Here is an 18324-nt window from a genome sequence, read left to right on the forward strand (position 1 = left end):
TTTTGAACCCAAATAAAAACTAATTGTAAGTTTTTCTGTAATTTGGTAACATAGTAGGTGAGGGGCTGTATGTTTTCATATCTGTTGCATTTATTTATTTATTTATTTTTTAATTAAATATAAATTATAGAAATTATAATTATTAATTCCAGACGTTACAGTAGGCAGTTATAATTTGCAGTTGTAATCAAATCATGTTCATAGAAAAATTTGTGATGAACATTTCTACACAAGTATTTATGTGTATAAAGCATCTGTTTCACGAGTTCACACTTACAGATGTTTAAGAATAAAGCGTTTTTGGCGTGCTGTCTAGGGAGAGGGCTCTGAGCTCGGGGAAGACACCTGAACTCGTGTTATTCCCCTTATCGGCGGAAAATAGAGAAGTTGGGGTTCGAGCGAGAGTCTAGCCTGGCCGCAGAATGCTTGAACGCTTGTGAGGTGTCTGGGTGGTAGAGGTATGCTAAGGCAGTGAGATAATGCAGGTAGGAGAGCTTTGGTATTTATAGGGGTTGGGTCTAATACTGATTGGATAATAGAATGATTGTCAATGACGTATTGGATTGCTGAAACATCTGCGCATGCTCCTCCTGAAATTTGTTTATAAAACATTACTTTGTGAGAAGTGCTTCTCATACTTCTGTCGTCCACCACGTCCACCATTGGTACCCTTATGGCAGTGGAAATGCAAGCCTTCTTTAGGTGACCCATACAGTACCACTAAGTGGAAATGGGCCAAAAAGAACAGGTGCATGTACAGGCTTCTTCTGATCTTTTATTGTTGATTAAATTTCCATAATTTGCCTATGAATGTCCAAAGAGAAATTTATCCTCATGGCTGCAAAACTATGATGAACACTGAAGATTGTTTTAGAACTAGAAGTGATAAAAACAACAGACATCAGCAAGGATATATATATAAGATCTTGTGTTATACTGTAACTTCAGTATCGGTGAAAGACTGTCCAAGCAAACTCACAAGCAAAAAAATGAATTTGGTTCATTTGCTCCAGACCAATGGCAACGAATAATACATTGCAGCATTTTTGTAGGCTTTGGTTTCTTTTCACACCACATTGATTGCTCGGGTTCTAACCAATTGAAAGAAACTAAAATGCAGTCATGTGGCAACATTGGCCAGATATTAATGTACTAAGTACTTTTTGACAGGTCAGAATGAATAAATATTCCTAACATTACTCCTGAATGTAAACCAAGAGGAGGGAAAGACAACAATGGAGAGATGATTGCACATGATGACTGTATCCCTGGTCATAGTATATTAAATAATTTGTGTACATTATTTTATACAAACTCTGTATGTTTGTTTTGCACAATTTTGTGTGCACTCGTTTGCAATCACTGCACTCATACTTGCCAAAGATGAACCCTAGTGCGATTCAACCAAACTAAATGAGGCAGGCATTAAAGAACCCTAAAATAGTTGGATTTTTAAATATTTCCACAAGTGTTTTGGCTCCTTCACCACAGTATGCTACCATGACAAATGACGTAAGAGAACTGTCAGTACATCATAACCAGTTATGGGCTGTAACTAAACCAACATTGAAAACGATTAATTCTGACACCCTATTCAATAGCTCATCTCATAATGTTGAGGAATTGGGTCAGTAGAAAGAGATGTAGTGGTCCTCAGTGGCTGTTTAAATTTTTTAAGCACATAAGCATTTACAATACACATGCAAACCAGTTAAATACACTTTCAACTGCATCTGGAAGTGGTCGTAAAAGTTTCAGAAGCTGTTTACTCCTGTATTTAGCATGGTCTACTTCTAATTGGATCAACAAAAGTTTATCTTAAAAGGATAAAAATAAAAATTATCACATGATTTATTCTCCCTTATGTTATTTGAAAGATTTATGAGTTTCTTTCGTCTGTTAAACACACTAGAAGCCATTTTGAAGAATGCTGTTCTTCTATCAATTTATCAAACTATCAATTCTATCAAACTATCAATTTCTATAATAGGAAAAAATAAATATGGAAGTTAATGGAACCCAGCAGCTAGCATCTTTCAAAATCTTCAACAGAAGAAAGAAACTGAAGTGAAAGTGAACTATCCCTTGAAAGCCAGGCATAAACAGGGCTTAGTATTTTTATTTATGTATTTCTCATTTACCTTCATTCAAACTGCCTTTAACATATACAATCCTATCAGTTTCCACATTCGCTTGTAATCAAACCCATCACCTTGGTGTTGATACAGGAATTCAATGCAAATGTAATAAAATGCTCCTTTTGCTCACCTGTCATAATAGTCTCGATGACCCCGATGATCTCTATCGTTGCCATACTGGTCATAGGGCCGTTTGCGAGGGGAGCCACTGTTACGGTATCCTCCAGAGCTGCGGTAGTCACCATGAGGACGACGGTCACTGTAGTGATGATCCTTGTACCTGTGAGGCTCATAAGGGTGATGACGGTCTCCTTGCCAGGGCTGATTGCTGTTACCTGGGTAGCCATATTTGCGGTCCCTTTGCCAATCTCCCCTGTCTGTTAAAATACATAGAAGATTCTATATGAGATGCTTGATCATAACAATGACACATGTAATCAAATATCAATCATTTATACCAATGATTTTTAGACTTCAAATCTTATAACTTCCACTGCAACTGTTTTTATGTTGTGTCATTATGATCAGTGTTGGGGGTAACACATTACAAGTCACGTGAGTGAGTAAAAAGTAAAATAACGCATTTTAAAAATGAATGAATAGTGTTTGAGTTATTTTTTTTTAAAAATGTAACTTCAGTTACTTAAAAAATGAATTAAAAATAAAAAAGTCAGAATAAATCCCGCAGTCAATGAGAGAATGTGTTCATTATTTTAAACGCATCGAAGGAAAAGTGGATTGTCTCAGGGGACAGTGATTTTACTTGAGACAAATAGTACAAAAGTAGCAAAAAACATATTGCTTTAAACTTTCAATAATCTGCATATATGTCATATATAGCTCTGGGCTAAGGAAGTTCTCAGATAACATTATCCTAAAATATATATATATATATATATATCTTTTATGTGTTGTTTTTACTAAAGTAAGTAGGTGTAGGTTATAACAGGCATTGTTAATTGCAGTGGTCCTATATTAAAAAAAAGCTAAGTTCTGAAAGAGATAAAGCCTCAGCCAGGTAGTAAAGAGTAATGCAAAAGTAACTCAAAAGTAACATAATGCATTACTAACCATAAAAAAGTAATGCAACTAGTTACTTTTTTGGAGTAACTCGATATTGTAATGCATTACTTTCAAAAGTAACTTTCCCCAGCACTGATTATGATAGCGGTATCTAAATCTACAGATGTAAGTGAGAATATCAGCTCAAAAGCAGTTTGGTGGGCAATATTAATTTATGGTTCAAAAAGTAAAATAGATATTGATACTGTATATTCTTCTCTATTCAGTAATCTCTTTATCTTTTTCCAGAGAATATATAGATCACAATATCCTGAATTTGAATAATTCCCACCCATGAGGATGATCCTGAATGGGTTTAGTTGAAGTGTGTTGTGGCCTTGAACAAGAAATGCAGTCTCATTGACATAATATTCTGACATATGACTTCTTCGCCCACTATTCACATTCGCATGTATAATTATTTAAATGAACATGTGTTTTTTGAGTTTTAATATATCCTTTTCTGTGTACAATTTGTCTATTGACATTACATCCTGAAAGTATTCTATATGTGTAGAAAAAGTACATACTTATATGTGTGTATCCAAAAAGGCACAGCCCTCTTCTTGAAGAAGGTCAGAGATGCAAAGTTTATCTTAATTATAATCTTATATTAAAAGAAAGTTTTGCTTACACCCAAATAGAGCTATCAGTAAGTATTTACTGCTGTAACTTTGAACACATCTGAGAGCACCAGAGGGTTATAATATAGTGGCAGAGTGTCCCTTTTACTACTCAAATACCTTTGTTGCTTGTGTTTGGACATGAATCAAATGCAATGTAGTATCTCTTACCATCATTAGGAAAATGCCTCTTATTATGCTGGTTGTACTGTTCTCTATGGTGTGGAGGATGAGGAGGTCCAGATTGATGGCTGACAGGGGGATGGGGTTTGGTTGTAGGCTGGGCACCCGTTGAATCCCTGCTAGATCCAGACGGTTCAGGCCTAAAGGGCTTTTTCTTAATAGGATCGTCTTTTTTCTTATGCTCTTTCTATAGAAAAAATGAGAAACTGGTGAATAAGTACACAAGGAAAACAATGACAATAGCTTTGTTTCCATCCACATATTTTTATGCGCATTTTGCAATATTGCATTAAAATTGCACTGAATAAATGGAGCAAAAATGTATTGGAAAAAAAAAACTTATGCGCACAACTGGGTAAGAACAAACTTTTTATCAGACAGGAAAAAAATGAACTTTTACACTTTTACCTAATAAACTCCACTATGCACATAAAAACAAGTAGAGGTGTGAACCTACATTGGTCTCATGGTTCGGTTACGATTATCATGACATAGATTCAGGTCAATTAGATATCTTGGTGCATTGATAATGCTTTTCATATATAATTAGATTTTTTCTTCACAACAACAAAATTTTTATTAAAATCTATAAATATATTAATATTTATATATTATTTGTAATACACTTTTGTCCTTTAAAACAAGCAGTTACATACATGAACTGTATCTTTAATTTTACCTGCTCAAAGAAAACACTAAGAATGTTTTAAACAAAACTCAAATACAAAAGAAAACATAAGCATTTATAGCAAATAATACTAATGTAAATATTATCCCGCTTGCTTTTGAGTGCTGTCAAGCGAGTTCTTACACGTTTTTTTTTTTTTTTTTTTTTGCAATTTTGTATTAAGAGAGCAAGTGATAATAAAAATGGGTGTGACAGGATGGCATTAATCAGGCAAATGATCAGCCAAGGACAAAAATGAAGAAAGACGAGCCCTTTCTTCAATATATATTATTGTGCGTTTTTAAATAATAATAATTATTATTATTCTAAAAAAAAATAATAATAATAATATTCTTTATATAAATATTTGTTATTGGTCACAAAATTTAAGTAAAATTTTTGTTTTATCAGTTTAAATATTTAACAGTTTAATAGTCACTTAAGTAATATTTAGGTTTATACATTGTACCTCAATGTCGGAATAGATCCACACACCGTTGCTAGATAGCACCACTAACTCGGTTAGTTCTCGTTTCCACAGAATATAACTTTCCCTGTAATTTAGTCGACCCTTTATTCCAATATGATAAATAAACTACTAGTCATTCAACAACTCAAACTGTAAAAATATTAAGTCCAGTTGAAACGAGTAGCCTAATATACTTTAACATTCCACCAAAACAAAAACAAAAAAAGCATACATTGTAAAGAGTTGATCACTTTCACATTCTTTCGGTCCCTGGTTTTATTAGCCTGGCTTTAATTAATTATAAACTATATATTTTATAAATTTGTAGTATTATCTAAACTTGTGACACAACTTGGGTATTAAATTTGAGGTGCTAGGCTGTAGCACTGAATTAATGAAGACAAAGACAGATGACTTGCAGAAAATATTAACAAATGTGCGTCCTGCAGCTGTATTTATAATGTACATAGAGCGCACTTGGTCATGACATGCAAATACGAGCATGGAAAAAATGCACAGCTGCACACACGATTTCATAATCTTGCATATTTTCAGTGGATTCATAACATTATAGGACTACACAATATCATTATGTTACATACACAAAAGTCTAGGTCTACAATTACATCACTGAAAGACGTCAGGAGTGAAGCGGGTCGTCTGCTTTTGCCCCTCAAAAAAATATTTAAAAAGTTCAGATTTACGCAAATTACAGGAGTCGCCCCATTGGGCGAAAATACGTATTATACAGAAGAATCCCATCCCTGATTAATGAAAAAATGTCATCTGAAGATATTGTACAACATCTGAAATGTTGTTTTGGTCATTCTGAAATGCCTTAGCCAATGTAAATAAATTGGTTTAGTATTATTTATAGGTGGGCATAGATTAATTTTTTAAATCTTGGAATTAATCTTGATCAAAATGGCTCATTTGAATTCTGCCGAAGGCATTTAGAATATGTGTGCTACCCAAATAATAAGTCTTTGAGAATGGGTTTTTCAAGCCAGGTAGCGCATTAGACCAGGGGCTCATCTCTGGTTTCCAAAAGGCTTCACAAACTGCTTGAGAAACTATTCTACTATGATAATTGGTGATGAAAGTAAATGTTCAATAAGATGTACTTGTGTTTACTAATTATTTATTCAGTTAAACATGAGTTTTGAACTGTAGGCCTACATAAGCTCCATACAGCAATTTTTATCACCTTAATCCGAATAAAGTCGAAACTAAACTAAACAGAAATGGAATTAAGACATGTAGTGTATGCAGACATTAGTGGCATTATTGAAGTAAACACCGCAGTCTTTAGGACCTTCAGCCATATTTTTCAGCAAGATCCACACGCGTCTGTCAGTAAAGGACCGCGTGCGCGCACGCACACACGCACGCGCACACACACACACACGCACACACACACGCACACGCACACACACACACACACACACACACACACACACACACACACAATCGCGAAATGCACAAGTTTTTTTTCTTTTCATTTGGCGTACGTTATTAAATTTCATAACACTCTCACCAGTCCTTACTCCTTATTTGCATCTAATACCCCAAATTGTCACGAGTAATAAATGAAATGTTCGTGAGTTAAAGTGAAACTGCCGAACTGCAGTTAAAGTCAGACATCCTGCTGATTTGATTCAGAAGGGCAATCTTTTGTCAAACGGCTCAACGGTCAGGTATACATCCGCGCTAATATATAAAGGGGAAAGTCCTCATAGCCTGCGCAAAATAGACCCGACTTTGGGTATAGATTAACAGTAATTTTTTTCATCGCGTGATAAGAGTCTTGCATTAACGGCCCACCACTAGTATTATTATAACTTTATAACTTATGTCTCAAAAGCCACAGCTCATTCTTTGCGCATTGGCATTGTCCTCTGAAGTGCAAGTCATTTATTATATAAGAAAAAGACTCATGCAGTTTCTCCTACTGAAGCAAATTCTGTTCTTTTTGATATTTGCTGCCAGTTTTTATTGGAAAGTGCCAATTTTGTTCTCTTTGACTCATTGGATTAAAGCGCTGTTTTATTCGCAAATCTTTTAAGCAACATTACAGCTTGTGCATGAAATTTAATTTACATCTTTCCAAGGAAACATAGCTAATGAGAACTGTGGATTTAAGAAAAGCTTACCTCTCCCTCCTGGGAGCGCTTCTTCTGAGCCTTCTTATATAGCCTATGCAGCTTCTGCGCACCAAACTCAGTAAATTTGGACACAAATATCCAGAGGTTTCTGAAAAACAAAGGTGGGATTGAATGTAAAGCTCAGGTGTAATGCTAACTCCTGGATTTGACTGTGTAAATGTGCACCTGCGCCAGATCTTGATGTGCTCGGGGTCACTATATGACTTAAGGCACTCTGTAATGCGGTCTCCGATCTTCAGCAGACAGGTACGTGTGTGCTGCAGCTGGTCCTGCACCGACAGCCCCTCGTCTGGCTTATCCAACTGCTTAAGAGCTTTCTTCACTGGCCGCATCCGCTCCTTACACTGAAGACATAATAAATCACAGTTCAGTGTTTTTAAACCCCTAGAGAATACTGACATGATTTAAAAAAATAATAAATGAAAACATATTCACAACAGAAAACAAATGCAACCTCATACTTACACATAAACAAATTTAACACACAGCACCATGCTGAGTTTAAAAAATAAATATTTTTTATTGTTATAATATTCTTGTCTACGGAGACCCGGAAGGAACGTGATGGTGGGAAAAAAATAGGTGAAAGAAAAAAAATCGGGTGGAAAAAAAAAAGAGTGATAGGAAAATATATATTTTAAAGTTTTTGGGATTTTGCGCAAACCACAAACACTTCTTGTTCACTTCACATTTCAACCCTCCCGTTTTTGCCGGGATTCTCCCATATTTTCCCGTTCTATCCCACAATCATTCTATCATTAAGTATTTTCCTATATTTCTGATATGTTTTTAACCTTGAAAGCACACTGAAATTAATATAAAAAATGTCTGCAATTACCTTTTTTCCATTAAAGCTGTGTGTCGATCATCCACCTACGTATGCAACCTCTGAATCATCAAAGGCATGATTAAGCGCTGATTGACGGACATGCTCCGTATAATAAATTGATCCCAGATCAGCTTTTGTACACGCCATTTAAAGTGACACCGCTGTTATCAAACAAGTGAAGAGCAGCAAATGAATCTCTCGTTTTGTTTTGTTTGATAACAGAGATGTCACTGTAAGAATGCACAGATCTATAATGAAAGCATTCCATTACTTTAGTAACTGTTTGAGCTCATTAAAGAGAAAATTAAATGTGTTTAAAATAAAACTCGCAGGACGAACATATATATATATATATATATATATATATATATATATATATATATATATATATATATATATATATATATATATATATATATACACACATATTATAAAGAGTATTATACTGTTTAAACACACACCCGAATCCCAAAGTGTCATGCACTTTAGCTCCTCTTTAAATGACGTGTATAAAAGCTGATCTGGGATTAGTTTATCATACAGAGCGCATCCGTCAGTCAGCGCTTACGCAACCTCTGAATCAGCGAATCCATGTATATGAAGGGCAATGATCGACGCACAGCTTGGATGGAAAGAAAGTGAATGCAGGCATTTTGATATTATTTCAGCGTCCTTTCAAGATTAAACATATATCAGAAAAATGGGAAAATACTTAATGATAGGATGACAGTAGGGTAGAATGGTAAAATAGCGGAGAATCCTGGCAAAAACGGGAGGGTTGACATGTGAAGTGTACAGGAAGTGTTTGTGGAAAAACTTTAACATATATATATTCCTATAACTCTTGTTTTTTTTCTCCCACCCAGTTTTTTTCCCCCGTCAACGCATCCCTTCCGTGTCTTTGTACATTTCAAAATGAATTTAAATGAAAAAATAAAATGATTATCTATATGAAAATGGCAAATGAGTGGTTGACTGCAGCCAACTAATGTTTTATTTATTCTTTCTAGAGGTTGCACCGACTATTCGACTAACCGACTATTTGACAGAATTTTAACTCACAATGCTAAATGTTTCCTGGTCCAGCTCATCATCTTCCTCTCCAATTGGTATAGGTTCACTTCCTTGAGTGATGTGCACAGGGCCCTGGGCTTTCTTCCCTTTTCCTGCTGGTTTGGCCTGAAAATGTGAGAAGTTCAACTTATAAGAGAGACAGTCATTTTATTTTATTTTGTATTTTTATTCTTTTATTTTGGTCCAAAATTAATTTAAAGAAGATAAAAAATATTAATAAAACTATTATATTTACAGTGCTCAGCATAACTGTGTACACCCCATCTTGAAAATGAATATTTTTTTATCCATTTCTAAGTGAAAATAGGCAATGTATTTTAGTCACCAAAGATATTAAGAAATTGAACGATTAAAATTAAATTAAGCAAAATATTGCAAAACAACCTACAAAATTTCAACAGATTATTTTTTAATTCTCTTGATTTTTCCTTTTTTTTTAATTTGTATTTAATATTTTTCTATAACATAAATTTGGGTGTACTAATTTGGATCATTTTCGCAAGTTATTTTGTTAGATTAGCTCCAGATTTGGCTTCAGTACTGAGTAATGTACATGCACAAATGTAATATTGTACAGCTTCCTATAAAAAATATGAATTTCAAAGATTTATGAGGGGTGTACTTCTATATGCTGAGCACTGTAAATTCTGAAAAGACATACTATTCTGAAAAACATAGTCATTTTATTTTGTTTTGTCCAACATGGATTTAATGAAAAAGAGATAAAATACTCAATAATTCTTAACAAAAGTATTATATTTATAATATTATATGCATAATCCACAAAATTTTATTTCTAAAAAATATAAATAATTAAATATGAGTTTAAGACATTTGTTGATCCAAATACAACCACTGTGCTTTGGACGACAGTGGAATAGTATTCTTAAATTCAAGTTTCAAAAAGAAATATTCTCATGAAGAAACCCAACACAGACGCCAACATAAAAAAAAATACCTTTTCTTTTTTGGGCTTGGAACGCTTTTTGTCTTTGTCCCCCTCCTTCTCTTTTTTAGGAGTCCCTGTTTTTTCTTTGTTCTCTTTGTTGTCCTTTTTCTGTTTCTTCTTTGTGGGTGTTTTTTCAGCTCCATCATCCTGGAAAATGAGAGAATTGTAAAAATGCAGTTTAACTATTAAGCATTGTTGATTCTATGTTTGTAGATCCCAGTTTATATAGGTAATAAGATGCATTTAAAGTAACATACCTTTACCTCTCCCTCTTCTGATGGGTTGTCGGATAGACGAGGAGAAGCGATTTCATTGACCAGTTCATTGCTAGGGGCCTTCTTCTTCATCCGAGGTTTTCTCTTTTTAATTTTGGGCTGGGAGGTTGGAAGATTTATAAATTGTCATAAAACATACTAAACTGATGTTTAATATATTCAGTTATTTCCATTTGCTGTGCCTTTGCTAACAGATGCTTTGTTTAATTTGTGTGTGTGCAAAACTAGTTCTGGTTTCCCTTTGTGGAATGACAATACAGGCTACTGCATTGCGCAGGTAATGAAAGATACATATTGGGCCTGTGTCAGAAAAAATGTATGTTGTCATTTCTGTAGACTGTCATTTATTTGATATGTTCACGCTTAGGATCTTGGCCAGGTTGAGACTATACACAGGCAATGTGTGGTGACAACACAGTCTGTTTTCATCAATGCTAATTCTTTGACTTCAGCTTGGTGTGTCTCAAAGTTTAAAACGCTCATGATCTCTCACCTCATCTCCTGCTTTAATGGCATCTTGGCTTTCCAGGTCTTTCTTCAGCATCTTCAGCAAGTAGTCTGTTCGCATCTGTAACTGCTTTCCTTGAGGTTTCTTTTCAGGGTCATCAAGAAGAATCTACAAAAAAGACATTTGAGGTCAAGTAACAAGCGACATGAATTTTGGAGCAAGCAATCATTTAATTAGATGTACCTTCTCTGAAAGTTTGAGGTCAGGATCAGTCTTGATCAAGTCCCAGTTGCCGTAGCCGTGCTCATATATTCCCAATAACAACTGTGTGTCATCGTGAATATCCCAGTCCACATCAAAGTGAGGAGTTTTCACCCGGCAGGTCAACTGAAATCTGGCAAACAAAGAAAGAAAACATTATTGAGCTAATCCTATGTCATTTTGTGCCTTATTTTTGAATAGGATCAGAATTGGAAAAATGGAAATGTGACAGGGACGAGAACTCAACATTTACAAATTAGAAGAATTACATTAGTCCAGTATGCCATGAATTAATTTAGATTTTAATTTAAATTTTGAAGTGTCTTTCTCTTTTCACAATTTTTTTTTACTATAATTGTTTACCATTCATTCAAACCATTCATATACACTACCTGACAAAAGTCTTTTCGGCTCTCCAAGGTTTAGAAACAACAAATAATAACTCTATTTCTAGTTGATTTTTGGTATCAGAAGTGGCATATATGAAAGGCAAATACCTCAAGATAAATACAATATGATAATGCCTTGATTTTTAATTCACTTAACAGAAATAATGTTTCAAGAGTTCACACTTAGCTGATGATTGATTATAAGCAAGTTTGGCATGCTGTCCCGGGAGAGAGCCCTGAGCTCGAAGGTTCTTGAGCCCTGGGCTCCCTCCCGTTTGGAGGAAGAGAGGGGAGCCTTGAGCTCAGGTGGATCTTGACAACTCCCCCTTAATAAGAGCTGATGACTAAAAATTGAATGCTATTAAAAGATATGCTGCATTATGAGATTACCTGTATTGCAAATTTAGATTTATCAATTTACTTGTTTTGCATGTTTTTGGAATGTGGGAGGAAAACGGAGGACCCGGGGAAAACCCACGCAAGCACGGGAAGAACATGCAAACTACACACAGAAACGACCACCAGCCTGTTAAAGGACTAGAACCGGTGACGTTCTTGCTGTGAGACGACTGGGCCATTGTGCTGCCCTATGGAGGGAAAGGTGAAAAGGTAGGGGTGGAAGGGGGGATTCTTTAAATCGAAGATGACTGTAGTGAAAAAACCCTGGCTCTTTATAGTGGGTTAGGAATGGCCTGATTGGTGGATCATGCATGCTAATGCAGAACCAGCCATGTTCAATAATAATCACGTGCTCCTCTCGAAATTAGTTTATGAATAAACTTCACAAAGTATACAATATAAAGTCATGGTGCAGTGGAAAAATAATTAATATTGTGTATGACTTCCATGCACTTGGACGATTGCATCCATACTTCTCTGCAATGACTCAAATAACGTAATAATAAAGTCATCTGGAATTGCAAAGTAAGTGTTCTTGCAGGACTCCCAGAATTCATCAAGATTCTTTGGATTCATCTTAAATGCCTTCTGCTTCATCTTACCTCATACATACTTAATAATTACTGGTGACTGGGCTGGCCAATCCTGGAGCACCTTGTCCTTCTTTACTTTCAGGAACTTTGATGTGGAGGCTGAAGTATGAGGAGCGCTATCCTGCTGAAGAATTTGCCCTCTCCAGTGATTTTTAATGTAATGGGCAGCATAAATGTCTTGATACCTCAGGCTGTTGAAGTTGCCATCCACTCTGCAGATCTCTCGCACGCCCCCATACTGAATGCAACCTCAAACCATGATTTTTCCTTTACCAAATTTGACTGATTTCTGTGAGAATCTTGGGTCCATGCAGGTTCCAATAGATCTTCAGCAGTATTTGTGATGATGCAGTTCAACAGATGATTCATCAGAAAAACATTCTGCTACTTTCCCAAATGATCAACTAGAAGTTAAGCTATTATTTATTGCTCTGACAACTGGGATCGACAATAAGACTTTTGTCAGGTAGTGTATATAAACATTAATAAAAGACAACAATTAATAAAGAGACATTAAAAGCAGGCCAATACGAATACTAATTAATTGTCACTATCCTTCAAACCACAATGTCCTTTTTTTCCCTTGTTGCTATATAATAATATAATAGCTATATAATAATATTTACTATATGTTTTTATAAATAAATATATAATATAATTATATAAAAATATGTATAAATATATTTTAGTATAATGACTTATTTTCCATATTTTAATAAGTATACATCACACTAAGAATATTGTATAATGTTTAATAAAGTATATCTTCTGCACAGAATGACAGACAATAGAATTTTTTTTAAATATTTTTAATAATTTTCATAGATGTTATTTAAAACATTACTTTTTAATATTATTTCTATGCATATAAAATATATTTTTGTTAAAAAGAAAAAAGTTACTGGACACAAAAATGGGACATCTCATCTGTGACCCAATACTGAGATATAAAAAGTTTCAAATATTTGTATCTAGTGCAGTTATCTAATTTTTTTTTTTTCTGGTCAGATTCTGTTTGTGACCCTAATTCAGAAGCTTATTGTGCATTGGAAATTCCCTAATCAATCATGAAATTTATATTTGTTTCCCCAAGTTCCTCAAAAAAACATTTTGACCCATTTAGATGGGCTTGATTAAATCTCCACCCACAAAGTGCTTGAATTGATTATACACTATTCAGTTTGTGTCTGTTGCAACTGAACTATTTAATAGATCACGGAAAAAAGCTTTAATTTGGACTCACTTGTTCCTTTCAGCAGGATTTGAAGGCACAGCTTTATGCAGGGGCTCAAACTCCTCTTCATGCTGGATAATTGATTTAGCATTGACCTGAACTCCAGAGATTTTTATGTTAATGCCTCGTCTTTTCCCTGGGCCTTTAGCTGCAATGAAGACATTAAACAAATGAAAGACAATACAAAAATGAGAAAAAACATTTTAATAATTCACTATGTTGAATCAGCACTGCTCTGACAACATTCACACACCTTCCACAGGGTTTTCCTTCAAGTGCTCTTCGTGCTCCTGTACTGCAGTCACGCAGCTGTTGTGCACCAGCTCCCCTAGTCGCTTCAGGTCTGCAATGGACTTCTCCACCAGCTCAGAGTCACGGGCAATCGCCTCCAATCTAAGAAAACACAAAAAACATGTTCAGTTCTTATCCTAACTGAGAGACATTACAGTGTCACCACATTAAAACTGCAGGAAAAGTCTATGAATGGGATCAGAAACAAAATGAATTAAGTAAGTAGTTTCTTAAGTAATCATTCAGTGTTTCAACCATTAAACAAATTCTTTTTTTTTTACCTTATAAAATGATTCAACTAATGTTACTTGAAGAGCACAAAACTGATACAGCAGAACCCACGAGCCCCTATTTCACTGCTGTGGAGATCAAATAAATGCTGTAAACTCCATCCCTGCTCTGCTTCTCTCTCTCTCTGTGTATGGGCTTTTGACCTGGTTGTTTGAGCTAACATTACCTCTCCTCTCTCAGCTGTTACATAGTGTTGCTCTGCAGCATGAGTTTTCTTCACTGCGTCTATTTGCTACCCATATTGACCCGCGCATTATAGACTGTAAATGCGGCTGTTTATCCATATCAGTCACTCATCGGTGAATAACCCCAGAGCCATGCTAACCCTTAGAGCCAATCGCAGCTCTTTCTGTCGAGTGAGGAAACACAATGACGAATCACAGGTGTTTAAGAACTTAATCGACACTGCTCAAAACGCAAGCGGGATAATATTTACATTTGTTTATTTGCTATAAATTCTCATGTTGTTCTGTGCATGTATTGGAGTTTTCTTTGAGCAGGTAAAATTCTTGTGCAGTGAAATAAAATGTGTATGCAAAGCATTGTCAATGCACAGTGAATGTCAAGAAATCAATATGAAAAATGTAAAACAATCTAAATGTACAGGTTTTATTTCTATATATCTATATACTTTATATATAATTTATTAAATTGAATTTAAAATACTGTAGTTACTTTCTTAATTTGTCATAACATCTGACAACTTTCTTTGGGAAAAAATGGTTTTAAATAAATAGAAGCATAGTGTAGCGTACATTGTGATTATGCTTGGTCTTTCTTTGGTGCTGTTAAAACCATGACATCAAACGTGTAGCTCTTTTATGAAATTATAGTAAATCATATTTTAAACCGCAAATCACAATTTTGATTAGATAAAACTCAATTAGATTTTTTCTCCTAACCAAATAAGACTTCGAAACTGAGAAAGGTTTTTTTTTTCTTTAGGGTTATACATCTATATTAACTATTAGTTATCAAAGAATTAACAGAAACTACAAGGCAATACAAAATCTGAAAACATGAAGATAAAAGCCAACTAAAAATATTAATAATTACTATGAGTATAAAAATAATATTGCAGTAGAATACAGTTAATTCACACACTATTATTTTTATTTTATGATTCTGATTTTTATTAATAAAACTAATTACTGGATAAAATATTTCCTTGAACATAATGTAAAAATCTGAATTGTCGTGATTAATTTTAAATGTCTTGGTTTATTTCTCACCTCTCAAGTGGAGCTCCAAATTTCTTGTATGCTTTTATAAACCTAAAATAAAGACAATTACGTAAATGCAATGTTCAGAGCAAAGCCTCACTTAAATGAGTAAATAAATGTTTAGTTTATTCACCTGCGGATCTCAGCATCAGTAAATCCCTCCACGTTGTTTTTGCGGGCTCTTGGCCTTCCTCGCCTCTTAGGCCGCTTGTCATCCTCGCTGTCATCGGTTTCACTGTCTGAACCTGAGGATCTGTGCTTTAGTTTGGATCCCACATCACTGTCGCTGTCATTGGCTTGTGCCTAAAAACATCACAATACAGTAGGCATCCCCGTTATTGATCTTTGTATGAATTAACAATCAATTAATTAACATATCAATAACTGTAATATGTCCAATTCAGAGGCACTATTTCACTGATAATGGCAATGACAATTAAAAAGCAAACATCCTCAACCTAAAGTAAAATGCCGTAAAGAACTACTTAAAGAATTAAATATTAATACATTGCAGATGATTGCTATGTAATAAAACTGCTGCATGTGTACATACATGAGCAAATAGTTTTGTTACTAGACGGATGTTATTATCTTGCTAAATGTGCATAGAAAAGTGTATACATTTAAGAAATACTCAATTTTTTTTAAAATGGCGTTTTTTTGTAAGTAAGCTTGAGTTAAACAGTTGAATTTGACCATTTTTAAACCATTCAGCTGATTTTCAGGTCTGGCCGAAGAACGTTTAGCTTAGCTTAGCATAAATCATTGAATTGGATTAGACCATTAGCATTTCAACCCAAAAATTTTAATTTTTCTGTTTAAAGATTGAAGATTACCAAGATAGATGGAGGCATCAAGCGAAATATTGGCATAATATTCTGCTGAAGCCATGGTAAGAGAGCAAAGATTATTATGCCAGATTGAGAGTATAGTTCCTAGCCATATCAGCCTTGAAAATAACAAATAGCAACATTTTAATTTCCCATATGTCTTAGTACACAATGTAACTACAGAAAAGGCAAGCTTAAAATCTGTAAATAATTGAAAATCTTTTTTGAATATTTTAAATGAAATGCTGATGATTTAATTCAATTCAATGATTTATGCTAAGCTAACGTAAATGTTCTCCAGCCAGACGCGGATATCGACTGAATGGATTCATAAATGATCATTTTCAACTGTTTAACTATAGGTTACTTGTAAATATAACCTCACGTGGATAAAAATGTCTACATCAGTGTTTCTCAACCACGTTTCTGGAGGACCACCAGCTCTGCACATTTTCAATGTTTCCTTAACCAAACACACGCGACTCAGATCGTCAGCTCATTAGGACAGACTGAAAGACCAGAAATATGTGTGACAGATGAAGGAGACATCCAAAACATGCAGTGCTGTTGGTCCTTCAGGAACATGGTTGAGAAGCACTGGTCTATATGAATATGTCCATGAGCTAACTGCACCAGTTGAGAGAATTGACGTCATTAGATTGTACATTAAAAGTTTTTACATAGCCAACATATTATCATGGCATTCATTTTCTACTGTTCTTGCCGACACATAAATTTACATACAGTTAAAATACAAAATTATTAAACTCCTGTTGAAATTTTTTTTCTTTTTTAAATATTTCCCAAATTATGTTTACCAGCGCAAGGAAATTTTCAGTGTCTAATAACTTTTTTTTTTTTCTCTGGAGAAAGCCTTATTTGTTTTATTTCGGCTATTAAAATAGTTTTTAATAAAAATAAATAAATAAATAAAAAAAAACATTTTAAGGTCAAAATTATTAGCCCCTTTAAGCTATAAATCGATAGTCTACAGAACAAACCATTGTTATACAATAACTTGCCTAATTACCCTAACCTGCCCAGTTAACCTAATTAACCTAGTTAAGCCTTTAAACGTCACTTTAAGCTGTATAGAAGAGTCTTAAAAAAATATCTAGTCAAATATTATTTACTGTCATGGCAAAGATAAAATAAATCTGTTATTAGAATAATAACTAATAATTCAGGGGCTTTAATAATTCTGACTTCAACTGTATTACTTATGATATAAAAAAAAAAAACAATGCATATCTAATTTCCAGTCTTCAATGGTAAAGCTAAAATACATATTTTAATTAAAACTTTTATTTAATATTAATTTAGAATATTTTGGATAAATAAATAAATACAATATTTTTTTATATTACACTTAAATTAAATATATTTAGTTAACTAAATGAAGAGTAGATTTAGTCAACTAAATATGACTAAAATATGATTAAATCTGAAATGAAATTTTAGTCAAAACACTAAGATTAAACGAAAATTGGCTGTCGAAATTAACACTGGTCTGCATTCATATATGACTTTTTACACAATGCTCTATGGTGCATCCTAGCATCTAGCATCTAGTCTCTTAATGCAAAGTCAGTTTTAGCAGTATTAAAATAGTGGTTTCTCTGAATTCTTTCTGTGGATGTTTCTGTTCTGTTTTGGATTAAATCATCTCTCGTGTAAAGCAAGAGTAATGAGCATGTGGCTGCAAACACACACGGTCTTATCGCCGGGGAGTCCAGTATGCAGTAAAACTTAATGACTCATTTCCAAAAGCTACAATGCCGCATACTTCAACATGTGCTGCCATCACTTGGGAATCCCGCGAGTGGCTATAAAATCTAATGAGTCATTACAGTCTGTGCAAGATATTACAGATCCAGCTCTCACGAGAGGATAAAAGCAGTGAAAAGCCACAGGGAGCACGTCACACGACC

At 34.3% G+C, this 18324-nt stretch overlaps 1 protein-coding gene across 5 annotated transcripts in view; it reads right to left on the bottom strand.

Annotated features, from left to right (window-relative positions):
* The window catches only part of chd2 (chromodomain helicase DNA binding protein 2), a 63314-nt gene that overhangs the window by 2951 nt on the left and 42039 nt on the right, over positions 1-18324 (bottom strand). For all 5 annotated transcript variants that reach the window (XM_073929466.1, XM_009293623.5, NM_001281462.1 and 2 more), the window contains 13 exons: positions 15697-15866; positions 15573-15614; positions 14012-14151; positions 13768-13906; positions 11126-11276; positions 10928-11050; positions 10417-10533; positions 10169-10306; positions 9199-9315; positions 7473-7651; positions 7296-7395; positions 3995-4193; positions 2269-2515 (listed from right to left, as the gene is read on the bottom strand). In XM_073929466.1, coding sequence (XP_073785567.1) covers positions 2269-2515; positions 3995-4193; positions 7296-7395; positions 7473-7651; positions 9199-9315; positions 10169-10306; positions 10417-10533; positions 10928-11050; positions 11126-11276; positions 13768-13906; positions 14012-14151; positions 15573-15614; positions 15697-15866 — 1862 coding nt within the window. The remainder of the gene's footprint in view (positions 1-2268; positions 2516-3994; positions 4194-7295; positions 7396-7472; positions 7652-9198; positions 9316-10168; positions 10307-10416; positions 10534-10927; positions 11051-11125; positions 11277-13767; positions 13907-14011; positions 14152-15572; positions 15615-15696; positions 15867-18324) is intronic.

This window comes from Danio rerio, chromosome 18, assembly GCF_049306965.1.
Source record: "Danio rerio strain Tuebingen ecotype United States chromosome 18, GRCz12tu, whole genome shotgun sequence".
In the NCBI taxonomy this organism is placed as follows: Eukaryota; Metazoa; Chordata; class Actinopteri; order Cypriniformes; family Danionidae; genus Danio; species Danio rerio.